This window comes from Rhipicephalus microplus, chromosome 1 (assembly GCF_043290135.1).
Source record: "Rhipicephalus microplus isolate Deutch F79 chromosome 1, USDA_Rmic, whole genome shotgun sequence".
NCBI lineage: Eukaryota > Metazoa > Arthropoda > Arachnida > Ixodida > Ixodidae > Rhipicephalus > Rhipicephalus microplus.
In genome coordinates this window covers 223,192,538-223,216,008 of record NC_134700.1, presented here as the reverse complement: position 1 = coordinate 223,216,008, position 23,471 = coordinate 223,192,538, and the positions used below count along the sequence as shown (strand labels likewise).

Sequence of the window (23,471 nt, the reverse complement as noted above, 5' to 3'; positions counted from 1 at the left end):
GGGGGTAAGGAGGGATTAAAATGATAGGGAAGAATCAAAGGTATAGAGATAGAGAGCACAGCCACAAGATAAAGGGGCGCAGGGACAGCCACATACGGAAGAAAGGAGAAAATAGGAAAGATGGACACGTTCGCAGAAGTCTGAGGATGGGGCGCCGCTCGGCGAGAGCTCTTGTCAGCGTCAGGAGATTGCGTAGGGCGAGCCAGTCGGCCAAAGCTGCGCTGTAATTAAAGATAACGGGGGAGGGGGGGGGGGCACAACCGGTCGACGCGAAATCCAGTGAGCACACCGTGATGCCGCCCTTGTCCATAATGTTCTCAATGTCACCAGCCTCGATCTCTTGACGGCACCCTTTTTCTTCGAAGCAGCATTGGGCCCCGTAGCTTTTACCATGGGAAATGTAGCTTCGTCCTGAAATTCGCGCAAGACGCCACAGAGCACGTTCCTATACAACAGCGCATCACTCCCGGTTGCTTGCGTCTTCTTGGCCATGTAGTTCACCAGAAGTTTGTGGGTAAGGTCGTTGTCCGTGGTTTTCGTTTCCATCACCACTATGACCTTGCCGGCAAGCTTTGCCTTAGGAGTATCGGCCTTCTTGGACTGAACTCTACCGCCTGCAGGAGCGCCTTTCATGGCCTCCGCCACAACTTCTGCTGCACCTTTCCCCGGGGCCTGCGTTTTTGCGCCGACATCTGAGCCAGGGGTATACGTGTGCGATTAGTACTCACTTTCGCAGAAGCGGTTTGGAGCTCGTCGTCATGTCCACATCCAGGTCCTGGTGATCAGTGGCGTGCACGGGCAGGATTGTCTCAGCCTAGCGATTTCCGTCTCCGGCCTCTACAGTCGTCGAAATTTCTCCAAGCTCACTTCGCCGTCCTCGGGCTAACCGCCTGCTTCACCAGTGTGCCCGCTGCGGTCGACTTCACTCTCGTTCCACTTCCCGCCGTCGTCGACCTGTTCTGGCTTGCCTTCTCCAAACACAACCTGCTCGTGTTCTTCGCGGTCCCGTGCTGGCATGACCATTTGCCGAGCCAGAAGTGTCACCCATCGTCCCTCAGCCACTATTGGAACCACATTTTTTTTTTTACCTCAAAGTAGGCCGTGGTCATTTTCTCCATCCACTGGATCGCCTCTCGACCCTTGCATCACTGCTTCCATCTTGCTCGCAGGAGACGGCAACATCCACGTTGGGCGTCAGATGAAGGATTCGCGCTGTCTTACTGCGAAGGAAAATATGTAAGCCGCTCTAACTCTAGGACAACGAGGTAAACATCGTAGAAATTTTGATGAATACAGAGGCCAAAGACGAAAATTGCGAGGCTGATACAATCCTGCCCGTGCACGCCGCTGATAACCAGAACCAGGATGCGGACATCCACGACGATCGAGCCTCAATTTACTTCTGCGAAAAGCCGATTCTGCGTTTGAATGTAACCGCCATAATGCGCCCTAACAGACAGTGTCAACCGTCAAAATCAATGCAATTTTCACACGACAATTGCTGACCACATGGCATTCTTTCTCTGTTACAACATACCAAGCACAATAACCGCACTTTAAATGGCTTAATGAAAGTTTACATGTCACAGTGTTTTTTATTATTTTTTTAGTTTTGTAGTTTCGAAAGATTGCCTTTAGGCATAGTATACGAACATGGTGTCATATACGTATACACAAAGCATTTTCTTCAAGCTGGGAGTAGTAACATTTTGACCGACAGCCTTTATTACTGGCATATTGTTGATAACCGTATTTGATGAAGTTGTCATTTCAAAACAAATATAAATTATATATGTTTTTAATATGATTGCACTTGGTGCCTTGATGTTGCACCGGAGTCTTTCTGAGGACCTGCAAAGTGAGAATGGTCCTTTTTTGCAGCTACGTGAAGATGTGTATAATGACTGATGAAACCGGTCTAGTAATTTGCGCATCGATACGCTGTTGCCGTGCTTACCACGGTCACGTATCATCTCTGTCATGGTAATGACGATGTGTTGCTACTTAATGGTAACAATGACTTATGAACAGCGGCGTAATCAAACAATTGTGAGAGTGCATTCTTTGGAAGCGTATAGCGTCTTGTGGTCCTCGAAAAGCTGTCTGAGAGAAGACATATATTTTTCGTGGAGCAGATCTACTTCCTCCTCGGTGGGGTTTTCGTTCCTGTCCACGTGGATGGGCTTGCCCACTGCGAAAAAATGAGGAAGAAATAAAACAGACGCGAGTGGTATCAGATGATCTGTATGAACCGGTCAGATGAAGCTCACTGACCGGATGCATCGCGCCTGACAAAAATACAAGCACTGGTAAATGTCTTCGCTCGCAGCTCCTAGAACACTAACTCAGCGCGATTGTTACATAGTGCATAAAAATAAAGAGTCACAATTAAGGATACAGGTGCATCATATGCTTACCAACAGTGACAATCTGTTCCCTAAATGGCATGTATCCCCAGGTGTACTGCAGAATCCCTCTTCCGTAAAAAATGGGCGGCGCGACGCCCGTGATGCTCTTCAGCTTCTCCTGCAGCCACCGTAACCTCGATCCACGCGGGTTCTTCATCTGGTAAAATATGTTGTTTTCGCCAAACGAGAATACGGGAACCAAGTCGGCGCTGAAGCAGAAAAAATTAACAACGTAAGCTTCGCAGTTACGCGTGAAAGTTGATGCATGCCACGTGTATGCAACTCTTGCAAAAGAAAAGAGTAGAATTTCTTTAGAACCTGGTAGAGTAGAAGTATAGGCGGGAATAATGTTGCGAAAATAGACCACCTCATTGGACCACATAACCACATTACCCGTTGAAGTTCTGTTCAGGAGGGCAGATAAATGGGCCAACTGATATAGATTCACATTATCTCCCGCAGACAAAGACAGGCCAGCGAGCTACAGTTAAGTAACTGAGGCTTTTTATCTTACCTAACGCAGTTTCATTCCACGTATCAAGTTATTTGTAGAGCCTAAACTACCACCTAAGGCACAACTTGCCAGCGTATCCAATTCTTAGCTGCGATCTATCACCGAAGCACCTGCAAGGCCTGTGGTATGGAAGCTGCTACGCTGAAACACATGCCCCGGGATTGATATTGGTTGATATGTGGAGTTTAACGTTCCGAAATCACCATAAGATCATAAGAGACGCCGTAGTGGAAGGCTCCAGAACTTTCAACCACCTGGGGTTCTTTAACGTGCACCCAAATTTGAGCACACGGGTCATGCTCTGGAAGTATGACACCAATGCTGAAGGCACTACTTGCTATATTTTCACAGCTTAGTGGGCGAATGATCTAAGCAGCTCCAGGCTCACCGACCGAATCTGGGCTGTCCAGCTGGCCCGCGAAGTGGCGACTATAAAAACTAGACGATAGGACATGGGCGACCTGAGCCCACGTCTTCAGACTGCAGGACACCACAAATTTTTTTTAACACGACAGTTTTAACTGTTTTTACCAGCAGCTCATAGCAGGCGCATTTGTGTTTCACTCCCATTCCATTGTGAGCTTGTGCTTCCAAAGACACCGCACAGTTCTGTCTATAAGGAACACTGGCTTACTTTTCCAGGCAGTGCATGGTCAATTCTGAAGTTCCTCGCGATTCATGCACCCCAAAATGGCGGAGTCTCGTTCTAGCAGACTTGATGACTTGAGGTGGTACACGAGGCATTATTGTTCAGTGAATCTCGTAATAAGATCACGTACTACGTGACGCCAAACAAGTAACAAAGAGGGTTTCACACACGCCGTCATGGCAACAGGTGGCGCTGACTGATGCTCCTACCTTTAAATACAACATATATACTATATAATGCAGACGGGGGATGACTGGCTCCGTAGCTCAGTGTTATAGCATTGGCCGTGTTACTCGAAGGTCGTAGTTTTGAATAATGACGGTTGCAAGTTATCTTTTCGTCCACTTTTCTTTCTTCAGATATACATTCCAATTACTTCTGATGACATCACCTACACTTTTTTTTCGACATTGTTGTGAGTTGGTTCTCTTTAATATCGTGTCTAAGAAAACGAGCCCATAAATTTACAGTTTCATTCATTGATTAGAAAGTGAGTTATATATGATTAGTAGGGCCGTTGTATGTTGGAAACCATGAAAAAAGTTGAGAACACAAAGCATTTTCTGTCAATGGTCACACACCTCTACCCTCCCCTTCCCAATGTGACACCAATTTTTAAAGTTGAATTTGCTCTGTCATACAGAACTTCTGAATGCAGAGGTGGCTTTGAGCAAATATTAAGCTCAGTAAATGCTGATATATTAGTTATTCCGAACGTGTCGCATAAACGAGACACCGAAGGGACCACACAACACAGACGCTGACTTCATTTTGAAGCTGATATCTTCATTTGATACCAAACATAACTTTTGAATTGCGCACCTACATCGACCTTATCGTGATAGAAAGCAACAGTGTCGATTCTGGTGACTTTTTGTAGTATCATGGCTAGTTCACATGACGTCAGGAAAAAACATTCACTATGGACACTTGTGTGAGCCACGGAGTGGAGCGGCCGAGGAAACATTACAAAGTATGGCGCGAGCTTGCGACTGGAAGATCATACCACATTGTAAATCTAAGGTACAGTAGAAATTGAAACAAGCTAACTTTTTTAGGGTGAACTCACTCTTACCAGTAGGTTTTCTAGGCTCTGAAAGGCTTGTCCTTCTATTTGACACAAAAATAATAACAGAAAATATTCCGTAACCCTCGAAGGCAAAGAATAGTTACTAAATCTCGCAGAGGATGTTCTTTTTCTTACCCGCTCTTCAAAGCACATCTTATGAACCCTTTGCGGTTGTTGAGGGTGATTATGTAGGTGTCCTTGTGGGCGTCAAGTGATTCCTGGGCCCCTCCGACCGCGACTACTGCGGCGTTGCCCGTTCCCTGTTTTGTCAAGATCCAGTGGAGGCTGTCTCTGTCGACAGAACACAGACCTGCGCCACACGTACAGAAACCGGCAGACAAAGTTGATGCAGTCGTGGACATTGCAAACTGCACACAGACTGAAAACCCGTGTTTCGGCACGAAGTGCTCGAATAAAAAAATCGTCGGTAAAACACGAGAAAAGCGTCAGCAACAACAGGGTCAAGTACCGAATGCAATCAAATGCGACTATATCGAATTCAGCTAAATCGTATTATCCTTTATATCGAACAATTTCCGAACACGACACTGCTTTAGCGTCAGTATACATAGGAAGATGGTCGGCTACATCGAACCGAAATTGATGAACACTTCATACGTAAAACATTGTACAGCGCGGAACGCTCCAAGAAGTTGGCTTTTCCTCATGCAGGCTGTGCTATTAGTTACCAAAGAGAACCTACACGCACGCATTTGCGAGAACGAGCGGTGTGATTAGGAGGGCGCCGCGCGAAGCTGCGTGCACCACATGCTTCGTGCACAGTCGCCGTTCTCTTCTCGGTGATTCTCGCTACCTTTGTTAACGCGACGGTAGCCGTGCAATGAAACTTTCAGCTGTTCTCCACAAAATTGAGATAATAAGTGTGGTCAAACCTAGTTAGCCGAAGTCTAACGTCACTGTTCATGCAGCATCCCAATAGGCCCGTTCAGCTCAACAGAAGAACAAAACCGACCTAATACGGCACAGGCGCACCAGAAGCTTCTAGCACTCTACCACTTCGCACAGTGACTTACGAACATATCGAGGGGCTCGTTGCTTCGATACGGTATTTTCTCGCGTATTTCTAACCCTTGTGTATAACCCCATTCAAAACTGAAAAAAATATGTGTCAAAAAAGGCACAGCTTTGCCGCAACGGCAAAGCAATGAACGCGATAGCCATAAATTGGAAGGTCACGCGCAGAATTGCAAGCAGATCGAAACGTGCCCCGCGTTCCTCACGCACAATTGACGCACAAAAAGTGCTCACAGGTACATATGAACGCAAATAAGCGTCTCAGTTATTACTTTGTTGTGTCTAAAAAGCGCACCCTTTTCGCAAACGGAGGTTGGGCAACGATTGCAGTGACCTTTGTACGCCCGGTAACTACAACAGAATCGTTCCGAAGAAAACCCAAGGCTAGCCAAGACGTACGAACCTCCCCACTGCGAGTTAAGGGCCCGCGAGTGAGCGTCGCACCCCTCCTCTCCCTGGCGCGATGTACGCGTGGGAGATGAGAGCGTCGTGACAATGTGGCGACGCGCGCTCATTGCGCCATCTTCCTGGTAATGCTGAACACATAATAGTTCCCCACAAGATGCTCGTCAGCAGCGGTAAGTGGTAGATATAGATTGCTTGCCGTATAAACTGTGAAGGAGGTGCTCAACCGTGGTTCAGTGGTTAACGCATCGCTCTCACGATTCGGAGGCCTTAAGCTCGATTCCGCGCACCGGAGTCTTTTTCTGGAATATTTCTTTCTTTCTTGCGTATATATATATATATATATATATATATATATATATATATATATATATATATATATATATATATATATATATATATATATATATATATATATATATATATATATATATATATATATTGTAACAGCGAGCTGTGATAAGATGGTTTTATTTACAGGAGGTGAACGATGGTCGTTTGCGGCAGCACACTGCGATCGTGCCAAGACTCTCCGTCTTCCTCTGCTTCTCTTCTCTACCTTTTTCTAGTCTGTTACATTCCCCCGCAAGCAGACGAAGCCCGTAGGGCGAGTTATGATGCACAAGGAGGGTGGAAAGGTTTCAGGCGAGCCACGTGAGTGAGCTGCGTTCTGCTCGATCATCGACCATTGGACAAAAGACGAGCTATTACGTAAGTGAGCTGGCTTAGACGCTCCAAAACTACAAATGGGCCTGAATATCGTGACAGAAGCTTTTGACACAATCCACACTTGCGTTGCGGTGTCCAAATTAACACCAAGTCACCTTTTTCGAATAAAATCGGTTCGTGACGGTCGTCGTATCGTTCCTTCGAACGACGTTGAGAGGCCAGAGTACGAAGACGAGCGATTCGACGGGCTTCTTCCGCGAGGCACAGGGTGTTTGATACAGAGTCGTCATTGTGTAGAATGAAAGGTAAGAAAGTGTCTAGAGGGCTTAGTGGCAACCTTGCGTACAACAGATAAAATGGGCTGAAGTTCGTTGTTTCATGTTTTGCCGTGTTGTACGCGTACGTGATAAAAGGCAGCACTTCATCCCAGTTCTTATGATTGGAAGAAACGTACATGGCAAGCATGTTGGTCAGCGTTCTGTTTGTCCGTTCAACGAGGCCATTCGTCTGTGGGTGATACGGTGTGAAATGACGGAACTGTGTCGTGCACATGCGTAGTAATTCTTCAAGGCATCGGCAGTGAACTGGCGGCCACGGTCGCTGATAATAACACGCGGTGGGCCATGGCGAAGGACCACGGAGTGAAGCAAGAAGTCCGCCACGGATGCAGCGGTAGAAGAGGGAATAGCTGCGGTTTCGGCATACCGCGTAAGATGATCTACGCAGACGATTATCCAACGCTTCTTAATGTTAGATAACGGAAATGGACCCATAATGTCAATTCCTACTTGTTCAAAAGGTGTGCTGGGTGGTGTGCTGGGTGGTGTTAATGGCTGAAGGGGACCTGGTGTAGCGGTGGCCGGTCGCTTGTGACGTTGACACGTCTCGCAGCTAGCGACGTAACGCTTCGTCGTTTCGTGCATCTTGGACCAGTAAAAGCGTTCCTGCGTGCGGTTCAGCGTTCTAATGAAGCCGAAGTGACCGGACGTCGCATCGTCATGCATGGCACGTAGAACTTCGGAGCGAAGGTTCTCGGGGACAACTAGAAGAAAACGTGCTCCAGGTCTAGAGTAGTTAGTTTTATAGAGCAACTTGCCTCGGACCGTAAAGCGACCGCTGTGTTGGGAGGCACGTGCGGCGGCAAAAAGAGGATCCAAGTTGAGATAGTTGCGTTGTTCTCTCTGGAAATCAGCCGCGTTGGGGAACGTGCTTGTAACAGCAGCAAGGCAGTCGTCAAAATTCTCAGCATCGCAGTCAGTAGTCGCAAGAGGAATCCGGGAGAGGCAGTCTGCGTCAGCGTGACGACGGCCACTCTTGTACGACACCGTAAAGTCGTATTCCTGAAGTCGCAGCGCCCAACGTGCGAGGCGGCCAGAGGGGTCACGCAAACCGACCAGCCAGCATAACGAATGGTGATCGGTAATTATATTAAATGGCCTCCCGTAAAGATAACAACGAAACTTCTGTACAGCGAAAACAGCTGCCAGACATTCCTGTTCCGTAACTGTGTAATTGCGTTCTGATTTGCTCAGGCAACGGCTGGCATATGCCACGACATGCTCTGCGCCATTGTGACGTTGTACAAGCACCGCGCCTACACCGATACCACTAGCGTCCGTGTGGACCTCAGTTGGGCAAGATGGATCGAAGTGACGCAACAGTGGTGCTGACGTTAGTACAAACTTAAGTTGTGAGAATGCGGCGTCACACTCTGGTGTCCAGTTGAAGGTTGCATCCTGTCGCAAGACGTTTGTCAGCGGATACACGATCTCCGCAAATCGTGGAACAAAACGACGAAAATATGAGCATAGGCCGACAAATGAGCGAAGTTCTCGTGCGGACTGCGGTGATTTAAAAGAGCTCACTGCTTCTATCTTGCGAGGATCGGGTCTGACGCCATCCTTGTCGACCAAGTGCCCCAGCACGAGAGTTTGACGTTCGCCAAAGCGACATTTTTCAGAATTCAGAACCAGCCCGGCTTTTTCGATGCAGTTGAGAACAAGACTGAGACGGTTGTTATGTTCCTCAAACGTACGGCCAAAGATCACAACATCGTCAAGGTAGCACATGCATATCTCCCATTTTAGACCACGTAATACTGTGTCCATAAATCTTTCAAATGTGGCTGGAGCATTACAAAGGCCAAAAGGCATGACATTAAATTCAAATAAGCCATCAGGGGTTATGAAAGCAGTCTTTTCTTTGTCGCCGGGTTCCATAGGTATTTGCCAATAACCTGACCGCAAATCAAGCGTTGAAAAATAGGAAGCGGCATGCAAGCAATCTATGACGTCATCAATCCGTGGTAAGGGATATGCATCTTTCTTCGTCACAGTGTCTAGACGCCTGTAATCTACGCAGAATCTCCAGGAACCATCCTTTTTCCTGACAAGAATTACCGGGGCTGCCCACGGGCTGGACGACTCTTGCACGACCCCTTTGTTCAGCATGTCCTTTACTTGTTCGGCGATAACTTTGCGCTCAGAGGATGACACTCGGTAGGGCTTTTGGCGGATGGGGTGTGCAGAGCCAGTGTCTATTCTGTGACGAGTGCGGGACGAGGGTAACTGAAGGGGTGCATCTCTATGTTTGAAGTCGAAAGCAGCAACATGCCGGGAAAGGACCTGCACCAGCGCTTGCCGTTCCGTCGTACTGAGAGTCTTGCTGATCATCGCGAGCATTAGATCTTCATTATGGCGAATATCACAAGCAGAGAAAGAGGTGGGGAGGTCCGTAGCTATTGCTGCTATCGAGTTGCATGAGGCTTCATCAAAGAGAGCTATCTTCATCCCGCGAGGAAGCACAACCGGCGTGGCAGAACAGTTCAGCGCCCACAATGTTGCTACTCCTTTCGTCATGCACACAACAGAACAAGGCACAAGTATGTCCTTCTTTAAACAGTTCTTGCGCAGAGGCCCCACTACGAGGTCAACACAAGCATCATCAACCGCTGTGGAAGAGACTTGAACGGGTGTCAGACACCAAGATGGTGCTATCACTTCATCAATTACTCTAAGTGTGTTCCTGTCTTCGCCACGGTAGTCTTCTTCGGAAAGCGATGGTGGAAACAAATTGTTTAGTGATATTTCCCCACTACCACAGTCAACGGAAGCACCGCATTGCTCCAGGAAATCGATACCAAGAATGACATCGTGCGAACAACGAGATAGAACCAGAAATTCCGATACAAATACTTTTCCAGCCAATGAAACACTGACAGCACATACACCAAGAGGATTAAGCCACTCGCCGCCTACACCACGAAAGGTGATTGTATCGTCCCATGAAAACATAACTTTGCGACCTAAGCGGTTTCTGGAGGCGAGGCTCATCACAGACACAGTCGCCCCAGTGTCAACTAACGCCATCGTCAGTATTCCATCAATCAGCACATTCACTTTGTTTTTGATCATAACAATAGGCAGAGGTATATCTTGAAAAGACCGTCCGGTGACCTCACCTCCATTGGCCGCGGATGCTAGTTTCCCGGCGGCGGAGAAGAACGACGCAGAGGAAACGGCGAGCGACGAGAACGGTTGGATGGTGGTGTCAAACTCCGCTCGGATGCTGGCGAATCACTGCGTCTGGTCTCGCGCAAAAAACGGTTCCTTGGAAACAAGTCGGTTGTCCGCAGGTCATATGAAGCACCGGGTCTTGGTGGCGAAGACATGGCGGGTGTCCTTCGTGATTGGCGCCGTTGTTGGTGGCAATACCGAGCAATATGCCCAATGAAACCACAGTTGTAGCACACGGGAGGGTCACGGTGTATACTATATTGAATGGAACGAATCCTGGGCCGCTGCTGTCGGTGAGGAAGTTCATTATCACGCAAAGAACGGGTTTCTGCCACTCTTTGGAATTCATTGTATTCGTCGTAAGTCACATCTTGGTAGTAGGGTTGGTACTGTCCTTGCCGCAGCGGGACGTAGTCCGGCTGAGAACCCTGAGTATAAGAATGTGGCTGTGCTCGTCGTGATCGTGCGTCATAGGCAGGGCTTCTATCGTATAGACGTGGCTGATACTGAGGTGTGGCATCAGAATCCTCAAAGCCCTCCGCCACTCGGTGCGAGGAGAATGAAGCAACGTTTCGCTCGAACTCTGGTGGCTGATAGGGAGGATGAGTGCTTGGGCGGTTTGCCACTTGCGCGTACAGACCGAGTTCTTCACGTACGATCTGCCTGATTGTTGTTGCAAGATCAAATGCCTGGTTGCTGTCTATGCTCGCGATGGTCGTCACATTGGGCAGCCTGCCGAACATTGGCGTGATGCGCCTCGTCTTTAGATGCTCAAAATTTCGGCAATGACGAATGACATCGGTGACAGATGTCAAGGTGTCTTTCGTGATGAGGAAACTGTAAACATTCTCGGCGATTCCTTTTAGAATGTGCCCGACTTTGTCTTCCTCAGACATTCCGGAGTCAATGGTCCTACATAGCTTTATGACTTCCTCAATGTAGGTCGTGCAAGTTTCACCTGGCACTTAAGCGCGTTGCATTAGCGTCTGTTCTGCTCTTTTATTTATCGTTGTTGGGTCGCCGAAACGCTCTTTGATTTCAGAAACAAATCTGTCCCACGTCGTTAGCGTTTCCTCCCGATTCTCGTACCACATTAATGCAGTATCGGTCAGAAAGAACACGACGTACAAAAGCTGAGAAGCGGCATCCCATTTGTTAGCGGCGCTCACCCGTTTGTAATGGATGAGCCAAGCCTCGACGTCTTCATCTGGTCTGCCGGCAAAGGGACGAGCATCTCTCAGTTGTGGAGCCGAACTGGTCGGCGCAGAAGTCGAGAGGGGTCGGCATTCATTTGCGTTGTGGGACATGTCCAGCCCAGATGGACTCGGTGGAAGTCCAGCAATGCGACGGCTCCGTCGAAGAACATGCGGTTCACCTTCCGTCTTCGGGTGTCGATTACCCAGCACGTCCACCACAACTGTAACAGCGAGCTGTGATAAGATGGTTTTATTTACAGGAGGTGAACGATGGTCGTTTGCAGCAGCACACTGCGATCGTGCCAAGACTCTCCGTCTTCCTCTGCTTCTCTTCTCTACCTTTTTCTAGTCTGTTACAATATATATACGGTGAGTGATAGCGACGCCGGCAGCAAAATGAAGCCGAGAGTGTACATATAAATGATATCGCAATAAAAACGTCCCCACTTGGTTGCCAAGTTGTGTTCTTTGCATTATTTTCAAGCTATGCCGTGAAGCAAACTTGCGCACCATAATTCGTGTTTAAAGTATGGTAATCCTTTTGTACTCTTATTCCGAATTGTTATATATATCAACGAATTCCCATATCTTTGCGAATTCAATATATGCGGGTTTGATTTTACTAAGACGTCTTAGGCAGCCCTGCAAAATATTCACCATGACTGCAAAACACAGCCAGGCACCACGCAACATTCTTTCTCTCTAGTTATTGCATTAAACTGTGCTGTCACCTATACACTAAATTCAAGCGTATTAAAGTACAGTCACTGTACCGTGGCACATCAGCAATTCCCTCTGAACAGGGAACATGAAGTTGACGTTCAGCGTGAGCACATGTATGCGTATCCCTGGGAAGAGTTCCGCGATGCCGGTGGCTTCGGTGCCAAAGTTGCACATGGCGCCCATGCACATGATGCCGTGTGGGTGGTATCCCAGTATGTAGTTGCGGTCTGTGGGCAGCTCGCTCGTCTTGATCAGCTTCGCCGGGTAGTAACCGGCGGCGTACTTGTGAAGCCGCCAGTTGCGCACCCATTGACTCGAGTGGCCTCCACGCCTAGGCGCCTCGCGGTCATACAAGTACCTGCATGCGCAGATGTGTTCATCGTCAGCTTATTGTAAACTACTGCAGTAGATTGGAAAGTTAGGCTTGCTGGAATGCTTGCATGATTGAGGCAACGCTAAAGACGAAGACGTAGGACATTGGTTGGTTAATTTGTTCCACAGCATTTTGGTGCACTGTGACGCACTCCGGAGGATCGGCCATGAATGGAACGGTGCCTTGCTTATTGAACTAACTCACTCACTTTGGAAAACGGTTTAAAATTAATTGTTTAACCATTACACAGTAGCACGTCCTGCGCACTCTGTTCTTGCGTCTTTGTATTTAGTGTTGCATCAATCGAACAATGAAAACAACCAAGGTATGCGATCTGTGCCGTAAGTTTCGGAGCTATGGCGCCAGTGAGTGGTCATGTATAGTCTGCATCACGTACACAGAATTCTGCATTAGATATTTCAACAGAACATATTAAGAGTTTGGCACAGAAGACACCGAGAGTGTGCTTATTGCAGTACTGTCCCCTGTTAAAGAGATCACTTGAGTGATGACCTTTCATATTGCTAACTCTCTAACGCAAGTAAATATGGTATAACATTGCTTGTGCACGGCAATAGTCTGTCACAAGGAGTCTGAACTGTTGATTGATTGATATATGGGGTTTTAACGTCCCAAAACCACCATATGATTATGAGAGACGCCGTAGTGGAGGGCTCCGGAAATTTCAACTGCATGGGGTTCTTTAACGTGCACTCAAATGTGAGCACACGGGCCTACAACGTTTCCGCCTCCATCAGAAATGCAGCCGCTGCAGCCGGGATTCAAACCCGCGACCTGCGGGTCAGCAGCCGAGTACCTTAGCCACTAGACCACCGTGGCGGGGCGAGTCTAAACTGTCAATCAACAGCAGTATTATGATAATTTAGGCTTTATGCTTCTGCAAGAGCAAGAGGATTTCACTGCTCTTGTGTGCCGTGTTAGTGACGCTTCCCTACATCGCTTATTTAACACTCATTGCAACTTCATGCGTATCGCATTGGCCGCAAGGTAACCGCCGCCCCGCAGTTCACGAACTGCCTCTCCCGATCATCTTAATATCTTGTGTTCTCTGGTAGTTGAGTAATTGTCTCATATCAAGACACTCACACACACACCTTACCAAACTCTGTGTACGAGATAATCACGCATCATACCACACCTACGTGCAAATGTTATGCCTTCAACTGACTCGGACAAAATTATAGCTGCAAAGGGACAATCTACAGCTTTCTCTTCGGGCTGTTCTTTCGTTTTTTTTTCATCTTGTTATCTCTAATATTGCATTCACGTAAAACGTTCGCTACGGCTTACCAGATAACATAGATCAGTGGTATCCAGTAGTAGTTCGTGTAGAAGAGGACGTAAGTGAACAGGGCGCTCCAAAAAAATCCTCCAAAGACGAAGGACACCGCTATGAAGAGCACACCCACCGTCTGCAGCCGTCGCTTGAGCGGCACGTTCAGCGGCGCGAACTCCACGCCCAGCACCTTCATGGAAGACCAGGGGCTCTCCTCCGTGACTGCCCCGCAGGTGCTGTCAGAAAGATACAGAGGCAGGCCAGCGGTTTTTGTGAGAGGGGTCATTATCGACGGCGTTGTCTCGTTCTAATGGCGGCCTTTCACTCCGTACGTTCGGCGAGGGTGAACAATGTTGCCCCACACTCGAAAACGTGCACCCACTTGTATCCACCGCTATAAACACATACAAGATAGGTTCATACGAACGCGGACACACTTCCACGTTTTCAGGAGCTGACCTGAAGCACTTCAGTTCGCGCAGTCTTATCGGCACATATTTCTGTATGTTGTTTCATCGTATATGTAGGTTCTCGGCAAGTGTGCTGTGAACTGGGCGCGTTTGAAGGCCGGTGAGCGAGAAGGCAGATTCGAAGAAAAAGGCTGCACATTGGAGCATTGATTGACAAGCTCCTGGTGGCGTCATATGGTATGCGCAAATATATATGTATCTGGTAACGTTCCAATGAGTGTAAGCATCCCAGGAACAGCCTAGGTCCACAGCATACATTTAACTTGTTTTATTTAAAATCAATGCCACTCGTTTAGTATGCGGGATCGGGGGGGGGGGGGGGGAGTTATCACGATGGTTCAGTGACGTTGTTTACCTGAATGACACAGGTTAAATACCAGCCACCATGATGGAATTTAGATGGAAGGTATTTTCTAGAGGCCACGTGCTGTGTGATTTCAATGCATTTTAAGCATCCCTGGTAATATAAATTACCCGAAGGCCGCCTGTACCACGTGTCTCACAGCTGGAATCACTTTGGGTCGTTGAATTCCTCAATACTACCAGCCTTTTGTGTGTGTGTGTGTGTGTGTGTGTGTGTGTGTGTGTGTGTGTGTGTGTGTGTGTGTGCGTGCGTGCGTGCGTGCGTGCGTGCGTGCGTGCGTGCGTGCGCCTGTGTCTCCTGTTATCACAGTAATAAACTTTAAAAGGCCACTCACCACCCCACGTTTCCAGACGAGGGGGTGACTTTCTCCTCTCCTTCATACACACGATGCATCCTCCTCGCCCCTTAGTTCTCGAATGCACGTGAACTATATGAGCACTAACACTAGAGCCTATCAGGATTTCGCGCTTCTCGGCAGCACGCTGTTATCGCCGCTTGCGCAGTTGTAAACACAAAAAATGAAGTTTTATCAGTTGATTGTGCATGATATTCATGCTAGACAAAGGAGAACGGATGGGCGGCTGCATGGCAAAGCAGTGCAGGAGACCAATAACATGTGATATTTCGCGTATATCAACAAATCGATAACATGTACGCCGTAGAGGTCACGGGAACTGCTGTCTACGTCACAGTAGTGCGCCAAGGAGGACGAGAAATATCAGGAAAGAATATATCGCTTTTTTTTTGTATTTTGGGAGCCTGGTGAGTGGCCCTTTATGATTCGTTGAGGGGGGATCTCTCAATTTGTCATCGAGCTTGTTGGCATTTCATTTGTAGAAAAGTCGCGCTTCACCAGTTTCACACCGAATATATCATGAAAATTTGGTAGCGCACATGCCATTCGTGACGTCGAAGCACCACCGGATGCATGCCGTTGTTGCATGTAAAAGATAGACGACGAGTGTGGCCGTGGGGCAGTAGACGTCCCAGAGATAGGACGCCACAGTTTTTAGACTGACATCTTCGCTCTAATTACTTGTACAAAGGTTGTTTTGTGTCCTACGGCCAACAAATTAATCACTGAAGAATAAGACCAGAATGGAATGAAAAAACTTTATTTCGGTCCTGCAGGACGCGCTTAGCGCGTAGCGGGCGTCTCCCACGTAGGGACCGACAGGGAGTACCTGGCGGCCGCTTCGTGGGCCTGCTGGACGGCCCATCGCTGGTCGGCGAGAAGTGAGCTCCTGAGGGACCTCTCCCACTTGCTTGAGGTAGAATCGGGAGGAGTTGTTCTACACTCCCAGAGCATGTGTTCGAGTGTCGCTGTGTGTCCACATGATGGGCATGTGTCACTGGGGTATGCATCGGGATAATAAACGTGAAGCGTGGCAAGGTTTGGGTACGTGTGTGTCTGTAATAGGCGTAGGGTTAATGCCTGCGGTCGGTTAAGTTTCGGATGTGGGGGTGGAAAAATGCGGCGTTCTAAGTAAAAGTGCTTTGTAATTTCATTGTACGTAATTGGTGCATCCCGATTGGTATCCAACCCAGCAAGATGAGGTTGCCCTGTGGCAGTGCGGTCGGTAAGTGCGCGCGCTGCATCATGGGTGATCTCGTTGAGGTTGGATAGGGCACCCGGCACCTGGCCGAGATGGGCGGGGAACCAGATGACAGTGTGGTGCTTCAGGGCACTCGGGTCCGCATTGCGCAGGATACGTAACGCCTGGTCGGAGATGACTCCGCGTTCGAAGGCTTTGATGGCCGGCCTGGAGTCGCTGTAGATGAATTCCCGTTTGCTGTGGAGCATAGCTATAGCTATAGCTACTTGCTCCGCTACTTCGGGGTTTCGGGTGAGGATTGTGGCTGAGTTAAGAGTCTGCTGCGCGAATGATACCGCGACCGCGGCGAAGGCTTGGTTGTTGCGATAGGCAGCGGCGTTCACGAACGAGACGTTGTCCGCTTCCATGTCTATGCGCTTGAGAATGGCGGTCGCCCGCGCAAGGCGCCTGCCTCTGTTGTATTCGGGGTGTACATTTCGTGGTATGGGAGCGATCGTAATAAGGTCGCGGATTTCACGGGGAATTAGAGTCAACTCTGGGGGGTCCCTGGCCCTCGAGGAGAAGAAGCCGAGCTCGCGCAGAATATGGCGGCCCGCCTTGGTTGTAGTGAGTCGGGTCAATTGCACACGTTCCTGAGCTTCGGCGATCTCTTCTAGCGTGTTATGTACGCCAAGCTCGAGGAGTTTGTACGTTGGAGTGGTGATAGGCAGGCCAAGGGCTCGTTTGACCACCTTGCGAATAAGCGCATTGAGTTGATCGCGCTCAGCACGTAGCCACTTGTGTATAGCGGCAACGTACGTAAAATGGCACAAAACAAACGCGTGTACGAGACGCAGCAGGTTGTCTTCTTTGAGGCCATGGTGCCTGTTGGCTACTCTACGTACGAGTCGTATGGCATTCTCAGTCTTAGTCCTGAGCTTGTGTACTGTTTGGGTGTTGGTTCCGCGGGACTCGATGATCATGCCGAGGACCTTGATGGTGTCTACCCTGGGTATAGTACGACCATCTCTGGTTTGGAGGGTGATATTGCGTTCCGCCGGAGGTTTCCACCCTTTGGGCTTGGCACCCCGGCGTTTGGGCAAATATATCAACATCTCCGACTTCGCAGGTGAGCACGTGAGACCGGTGTGGTCAAGGTAAGACTCGGTGGTGTCGATAGCCTCTTGCAGGGCGGACTCAATGAAGCCATCCGACCCTGTGGAGCACCATATGGTTACATCATCCGCATAGATAGTGTGATTTAGCCCGTCTATTTTTGAAAGTCGTTCGGAAAGCCCGATCATAACGAGGTTGAAGAGCGTGGGTGAGAGAACGGATCCCTGAGGAGTGCCCCGCTGTCCGAGCTCCACTTCTTCCGACACTAGGTCTCCTACGCGGAGGACGGCTCTGCGCCGAGTGAGAAAAGAGCGGATAAAGTAGTAAAATCGATGACCTAGGCCGAGGGCTGCGATCGCTTTCAAGATTGACGAGTGCGTTATGGTATCGAAGGCCTTTTCTAAATCGAGACCGAGTATTGCACGAGTGTCCCGAGTGTTTCCACCATCTAGAATTTGATGCTTTAGGAGTAACATGGCGTCTTGAGTGGATAACCCTGGTCGGAAGCCAATCATGTGGTGCGGGATGTAGTCGTTATCTTCGAGGTATCGACCAACCCTGTTGAGGACGACGTGCTCAGCCACTTTGCCCACGCACGACGTGAGAGATATGGGGCGTAGGTTATCTAGGCTGGGCGCCTTTCCCGGTTTGGGTATGAGAACCGTGTGAGCTAGTTTCCAAGCATCGGGTATCTCACCCTTTTTCCATATCTCGTTGATAGTGTCAGTGAGGTAAGTGACTGAAGAATCGTCCAGGTTGCGTAGGAGCTTGTTGGTGATGCCATCGGGGCCAGAGGCTGAGCGGCCATTGAGCTCATGGAGAGCTCGGCGCACATCTTCAATAGAGAACTCGGCATCTAAGTTAGTGTTGTCGCTGCCAGAGTAATCAGGGTGAGGGGTCACAGGGCCCGTGGGGAGCGGGAGATATTTTTCCACGAGGTTCTTGACAACATCTTCCGGTGACACTGTTCGTTTAGCCTGATGAAGTATCTTCACGATTGAATGACGCTGATTTGTGCGGGTGTTGGTTTCATTGAGGAGGTGTTTGAGTAAGTTCCACGTTTTGCCATTTCGAACCTGACCATCAATCGAATTACAAATTTCGTCCCACTGCTGTTTTGAAAGGATGCGGCAGTGATCCATCATGATCTTGTTCAGCTGAGATATGCGTTTGCGTAACCTCCGATTAAGGCGCTGGCCCTTCCACCGGGCCAATAGAGACTGTTTGGCCTCTAGTAGGTGGGCGAGACGACTGTCCATCCTTTCGGTTGGAAGGTCTGTGCTGATAGTTTTCGTTGCCTTATTTACATCAGCTTTGAGCTGGGCCGTCCACGTCTCGAGGCTCGGTGGGGTATCGGGAGGAGGTCGTTCTGCGCGGGTCTTACGAAGGAGGTCCCAGTCGACCCACGTGTACGACTTGGTCTTCCTGCTTACTGTGGGGAGGTGTACAGCCAATATGAAGTGGTCACTACCGAGATCTACCGCGAGGTTGGACCAGTGGGCGTCGGAGATATTCTTGACGAACCATAGATCCGGCGTAGTATCTCTTTGCGTGGACGTACCAGTGCGAGTGGGGAAGGCCTTGTCCGTAATGAGAATAAGGCCCATGTCATTCGCACTTTTCCAAAGCTCGTTACCTTTGGGTGTGTCGTACGTGTAGCCCCAGGCGCTATGCGCAGCGTTAAAATCGCCTGCAATCACTAGCGGGTTAGGCCCCGCGAGGCGCACAGCTTTCTGGAACAAGCGTGTGAATCTTTGTCTATGGTGGCTGGGACTACTGTATACATTGAGCATGTATACGCTTTGTTGTGATATGTTTCCAGGGAGAATTTCGACCATAACGTGCTCAATTTCGGGCACATTGAGACTGTGTGCTGTGCAGGTAATCTTGTTAGCGACCAAGGTGGCGATACCGCGTCCTCCCGAGGGGCCGGGCAACCACTGGTATCCGGAAAACGTGGCGGTTGGTACTACAGTCTCTTGTAATAGCATGATGTGAGGTTTGGCTTCGTGGCTACGGAGGTATTGCTGCAGGAAAGCTTTCTTGTGGGTGAAGCTCCTGCAGTTCCATTGCCAGATTCGCAACTCGTCAATTGGCCTGGCCATCTTGAAGCATTTAGGAGTTGGCCTGAGCACCCGGCGGGTGCATAAGGGCCGCGTGATGCGGTGGACTGGGCACGGCTGTACGTTGCGACAACGGCTTATCCGCGGCAACGGCAGGGGCGACGACGTGATCAAGATATTGCTCCACTTGGCCCAAACGATTACCGTGTACCGCGAGAGTAGACTGCACGAGAGCCATGCTTTCGCCAAGAAAGCGAAGGCTTTCCTTAATCGCCGATAGCGTGCTCTTAATGTCGTCTAACTCTGCCTTTAAAGCTGGTTGGTCGAGGGCGACCGCGCGTTTCTTGGGTGCGCTCTCGCCGTCGTCGTTACCAACGCCTACGGGTTGCGGCTGCAACGGAGTGACTGCATTGTCGTCGTTGTCGGTTGGGGGCATAGCAGCGCGTGCGTTTCTGTCAGTTTTTATTTCGGCAATTGCGACTGTGAGTTTGCGTATTGTTTCTTTCATCATCGCATTTTCGTGCTTTAAGATCGCTATCTCAGAGGTGTTGTGTGTATCATGCTCTGGGAGTGAACCCGACCCTACCTGTGATGTAGTGTTTCCTTTTCTCCGGACGGCGTCCGCCCAAGTGAGAGGTCCCCGCTTATTCTTGCTGACGTTGCCTGGCGATGGTGGTGCCGATGGGCTAGGCGATCGTTGACGCGAGACCCCGGTGAGACTGGGGTGAGGCCTGGAACCGGCATGAGGCCCGGAACCTGAGTGGGAGCCGGAGCGTGACCCGTGCCGGGAACCTGAACGGGAACCGTGACGTGAACCAGAACGAGACCTGGAGTAGCCTCGCGATATAGATCTGGTTGGGGTCCCACTTCGCGCGCTGCGGGAGTGGGTCTGAGGGCGGCTCCGGGACCTCGATACACGCATTGTGCGGTTCCTGGGACGACTCCGGGATCGGGACCGGGATCGGCTGCCATCGGATCGATCATCTGTAAAAAGCTTCGAGGCCTGGTCGTCGTCAGTGGTTGCGTTGAACTCGTTCATTGCATCGTAACTGTTGTGTCGCGTCGAGTGTGCTCGCTCCCATCGTCGTCGGCGCACCACGTATGGAATGTGGTAGCGCTCTTTACATTCCCTGTCGGCAGTGAGGTGGGTTCCTCCGCAAAGTTTGCATGTTGGTGTGCAGCGGTGTTCCTTTTCAGGGTTCGGCACGCTGCAGCCTCTGCAGATAACGTCTCCAGGGTTCGGGCACACGTCCGCTCGATGGCCGAGCCGAACACAGGTGTAGCAAATATCTATCTGTCTACGGTATAGTGTACATTGAAGTAGCACCGATCCGTATCGCACAAAATTGGGCACACGATGTCCATCGAAGGCCACGATCACTGCAGTGGTACTTCCGATGCGCTTGGCAGCCAAAGCTAGTGGATTGCGGTCGTTGACAATCTTCGCATCAATGTCCGCCGAACCGTCTTGCACGGGAATCCCTCGAATGACACCTTTGCATGTAGAATGTGGTGCCGCTTCGTAGGCACTAACTTCATAGGTCTTGTCAGCGATGCGGATTTCTTTAACGCGCACGTAGCGATTAGCATTTTCTCTCTTCGGCGTGCTTGCTACTAAGATATTCTGTTTAATATTGGGGCAGAGCGTGTCTGCTTGCTGTTCCGATGGGCTGATACCTGCCGAAGTCGAAATGGCTTCAGCGATTGTCGTTGGGCCAACCCTAGCGATGTTAAGACCCCCTCTGGACCTAATGATAATGCGGATGTCATTCTTTGGTAGGTGAGGCATTCGGCTTTCTCGAATAATCTTGTTCTTCACATTTTCTCTGTTGCGGGGCTTGTGCTCGTTGCGTTTCAAAGCGCTATATGACGGCACACGTTTGGAGCCTTCATTTTTTGCTCGGCGACACGAGGCGGTCTGCCAGCCTTGGTCTGGCGTGATTTCTTCAGGGTCAATGCCTTCCCCTGTCACTTGGTACTCCATCACTCAGCGAGACAGTGCGGCTACGGGGCGCGCGAGCAAGCACGCGCCACGTTAGAGCAAAGAAGACACTCGTCAGGGCTAGCTGTCGGTGGGCGAGCGACGATGGCGGAGGCGAAATAAAATGCACGAAGCAAGCACTCACTGCGCCCAAATTGTGTCGGCAGAGTCCCTGTGTCTTCTGGAAGTCGTTGCACTAATATGACGTTGAAATCACAAAGTGGCGTCGCAAAAACGTTGAAAAAAGCAGGAGCCGTAGTGGAAGCGTTCGCACACTTCGGCTTCCGAATAAGACCAGATTTTATTTTCTCTTTTATTTTGCTAGCGTTCGCAGAAAGTAAACAGAATTCTATACAGCTGATAAAGACGACACCAAGACTGCCCCACCACGGTGGTCTAGTGGCTAAGGTACTCGGCTGCTGACCCGCAGGTCGCGTGATCAAATCCCGGCTGTGGCGGCTGCATTTCCGATGGAGGCGGAAATGTTGTAGGCCCGTGTACTCAGATTTGGGTGCACGTTAAAGAACCCCAGGTGGTCGAAATTTCCGGAGCCCTCCACTACGGCGTCTCTCATAATCATATGGTGGTTTTGGGACGTTAAATCCCACAAATCAATCGTCATCGACGACACCAAGACTACGCGGAATGTGTCATACGTAAGTGCCGATATCTGGCGCGAAAAACCACGCATGCCAGAGTTTATCTAGTTCACGCCTATCGTTTAAGTTTGCTGTCGCGTACGATAATTCGTGCCGCTTTCTTTTCGTTAAATGTATACAAGGAGAGGTATAGGTATTTAAGTGCAGCGCTGGCTACTCATCTCTCGGCATGAGCGTGCGCAGCGTTCCCCTTCCGAACTGGTGAAGGCTCGTCGAAGCGCCCCCCCCCCCCCTTCCCATCTTATTAAGTCAATGTTTGCCTCTCTTAGATGACTAGGGGGCGCTTGCTCCCCTCATGCGTACGCATATGTCTTTAGCGCAACAATTGCCGTCGCAATGCTGTGCACAGGAACATAAATATACTAATAGGCCTACGGACCAAAACGCTCACGTAGAAGCATTCGTCCAACTGGGTATAAGTGCAGCGCGCTTAGTTCGTCAACATCAGAACTCTCTACTACAGCAAGATTTTGACAAAGCGCAGATATTCGCACAAACAAAACAACGTGTGTTGACGCCCCACCACGCACACGATAGTTCGAAATGCTGTGTCTTAATCGTGTGCTAGTATCAAGCCAGTTCCACAGCTTCTCCTCGGGCGGGTGCTCAGTGCAACTACTTCAGGAAAGGTGCGCCATACGAAAGTACACAAGACTCAGTTCCAGACAACGTACACTGCAACGTGAAAAAAAAAAGGTGTCCTTGTAGCTAATCTTAACAACATTTATCTTGAGAAAGACGCCGTACGTTACCTAAGTAACAAGGAATGTAAAATAACAGCTGGAGAAGTGCATTCGAAAGCTACGGAACTATGCAGCCGAAATTGGCTGACAAGAAAAGAGATTGCAAAATGCGAACAATTCATTATCATTATACCCTCAGGTCAAATCATCCTACAATGGTCACCTGACCCCGTGGTCTAGTGGTTGTGGTGCTCGACTTCTGACCCCGAATTCGGGTCGAGGCAACCGCATTTTCGATGCTGGCGGCAACGCTTAAAACCCGTGTACTAAATTACGTGCATAAAGAACCCCAGGGGGTCGCCGGAGCCCTACACTACGGCGTCTATCATGACCATATCATTTTTGGGACGTCGAACATCAGAAATTATTCATTATTACCCTAGCACTGGTCAGAGGAACCACTTGATCTGTTGTCTCAAGTGTGAATGAGTATGGAGAGAGAAGACGTGCAGCCTTGCGTAGCCATGCTCTCTCTCTCTCTTTCTCTCTTCATGGTCAAGCGCCCTGTCTCTCACCCTTTCCCTTCTTGAGAGTGGGTGCGTAGCCACGTGCTTTCTCTCTTCGCGCCCTCTCTCGCGTAGCCACGCGCTCTGTCTCGTGAGAGAGCCACGCGCTGACCTGCTGCGACGCGTACGTGCGGTGAGGCCTTTAGCCTGCGCCATTCGCTGTCATGGCCAAGAGTCTATC

At 49.6% G+C, this 23,471-nt stretch overlaps 1 protein-coding gene across 2 annotated transcripts in view; it reads right to left on the bottom strand.

Moving 5' to 3' along the window:
* Window positions 1–1,702: 1,702 nt before the first annotated feature.
* The window catches only part of LOC119159611 (2-acylglycerol O-acyltransferase 2-A), a 28,112-nt gene continuing 6,343 nt past the window's right edge, over window positions 1,703–23,471 (bottom strand). For both annotated transcript variants that reach the window (XM_075891439.1, XM_037412425.2), the window contains exons 2-6: window positions 13,868–14,089; window positions 12,234–12,541; window positions 4,776–4,950; window positions 2,418–2,617; window positions 1,703–2,191 (exon numbers count right to left, since the gene is read on the bottom strand). In XM_075891439.1, the coding sequence (XP_075747554.1) occupies window positions 2,040–2,191; window positions 2,418–2,617; window positions 4,776–4,950; window positions 12,234–12,541; window positions 13,868–14,089 (1,057 nt within the window). In that variant the 3' untranslated portion in view covers window positions 1,703–2,039. The remainder of the gene's footprint in view (window positions 2,192–2,417; window positions 2,618–4,775; window positions 4,951–12,233; window positions 12,542–13,867; window positions 14,090–23,471) is intronic.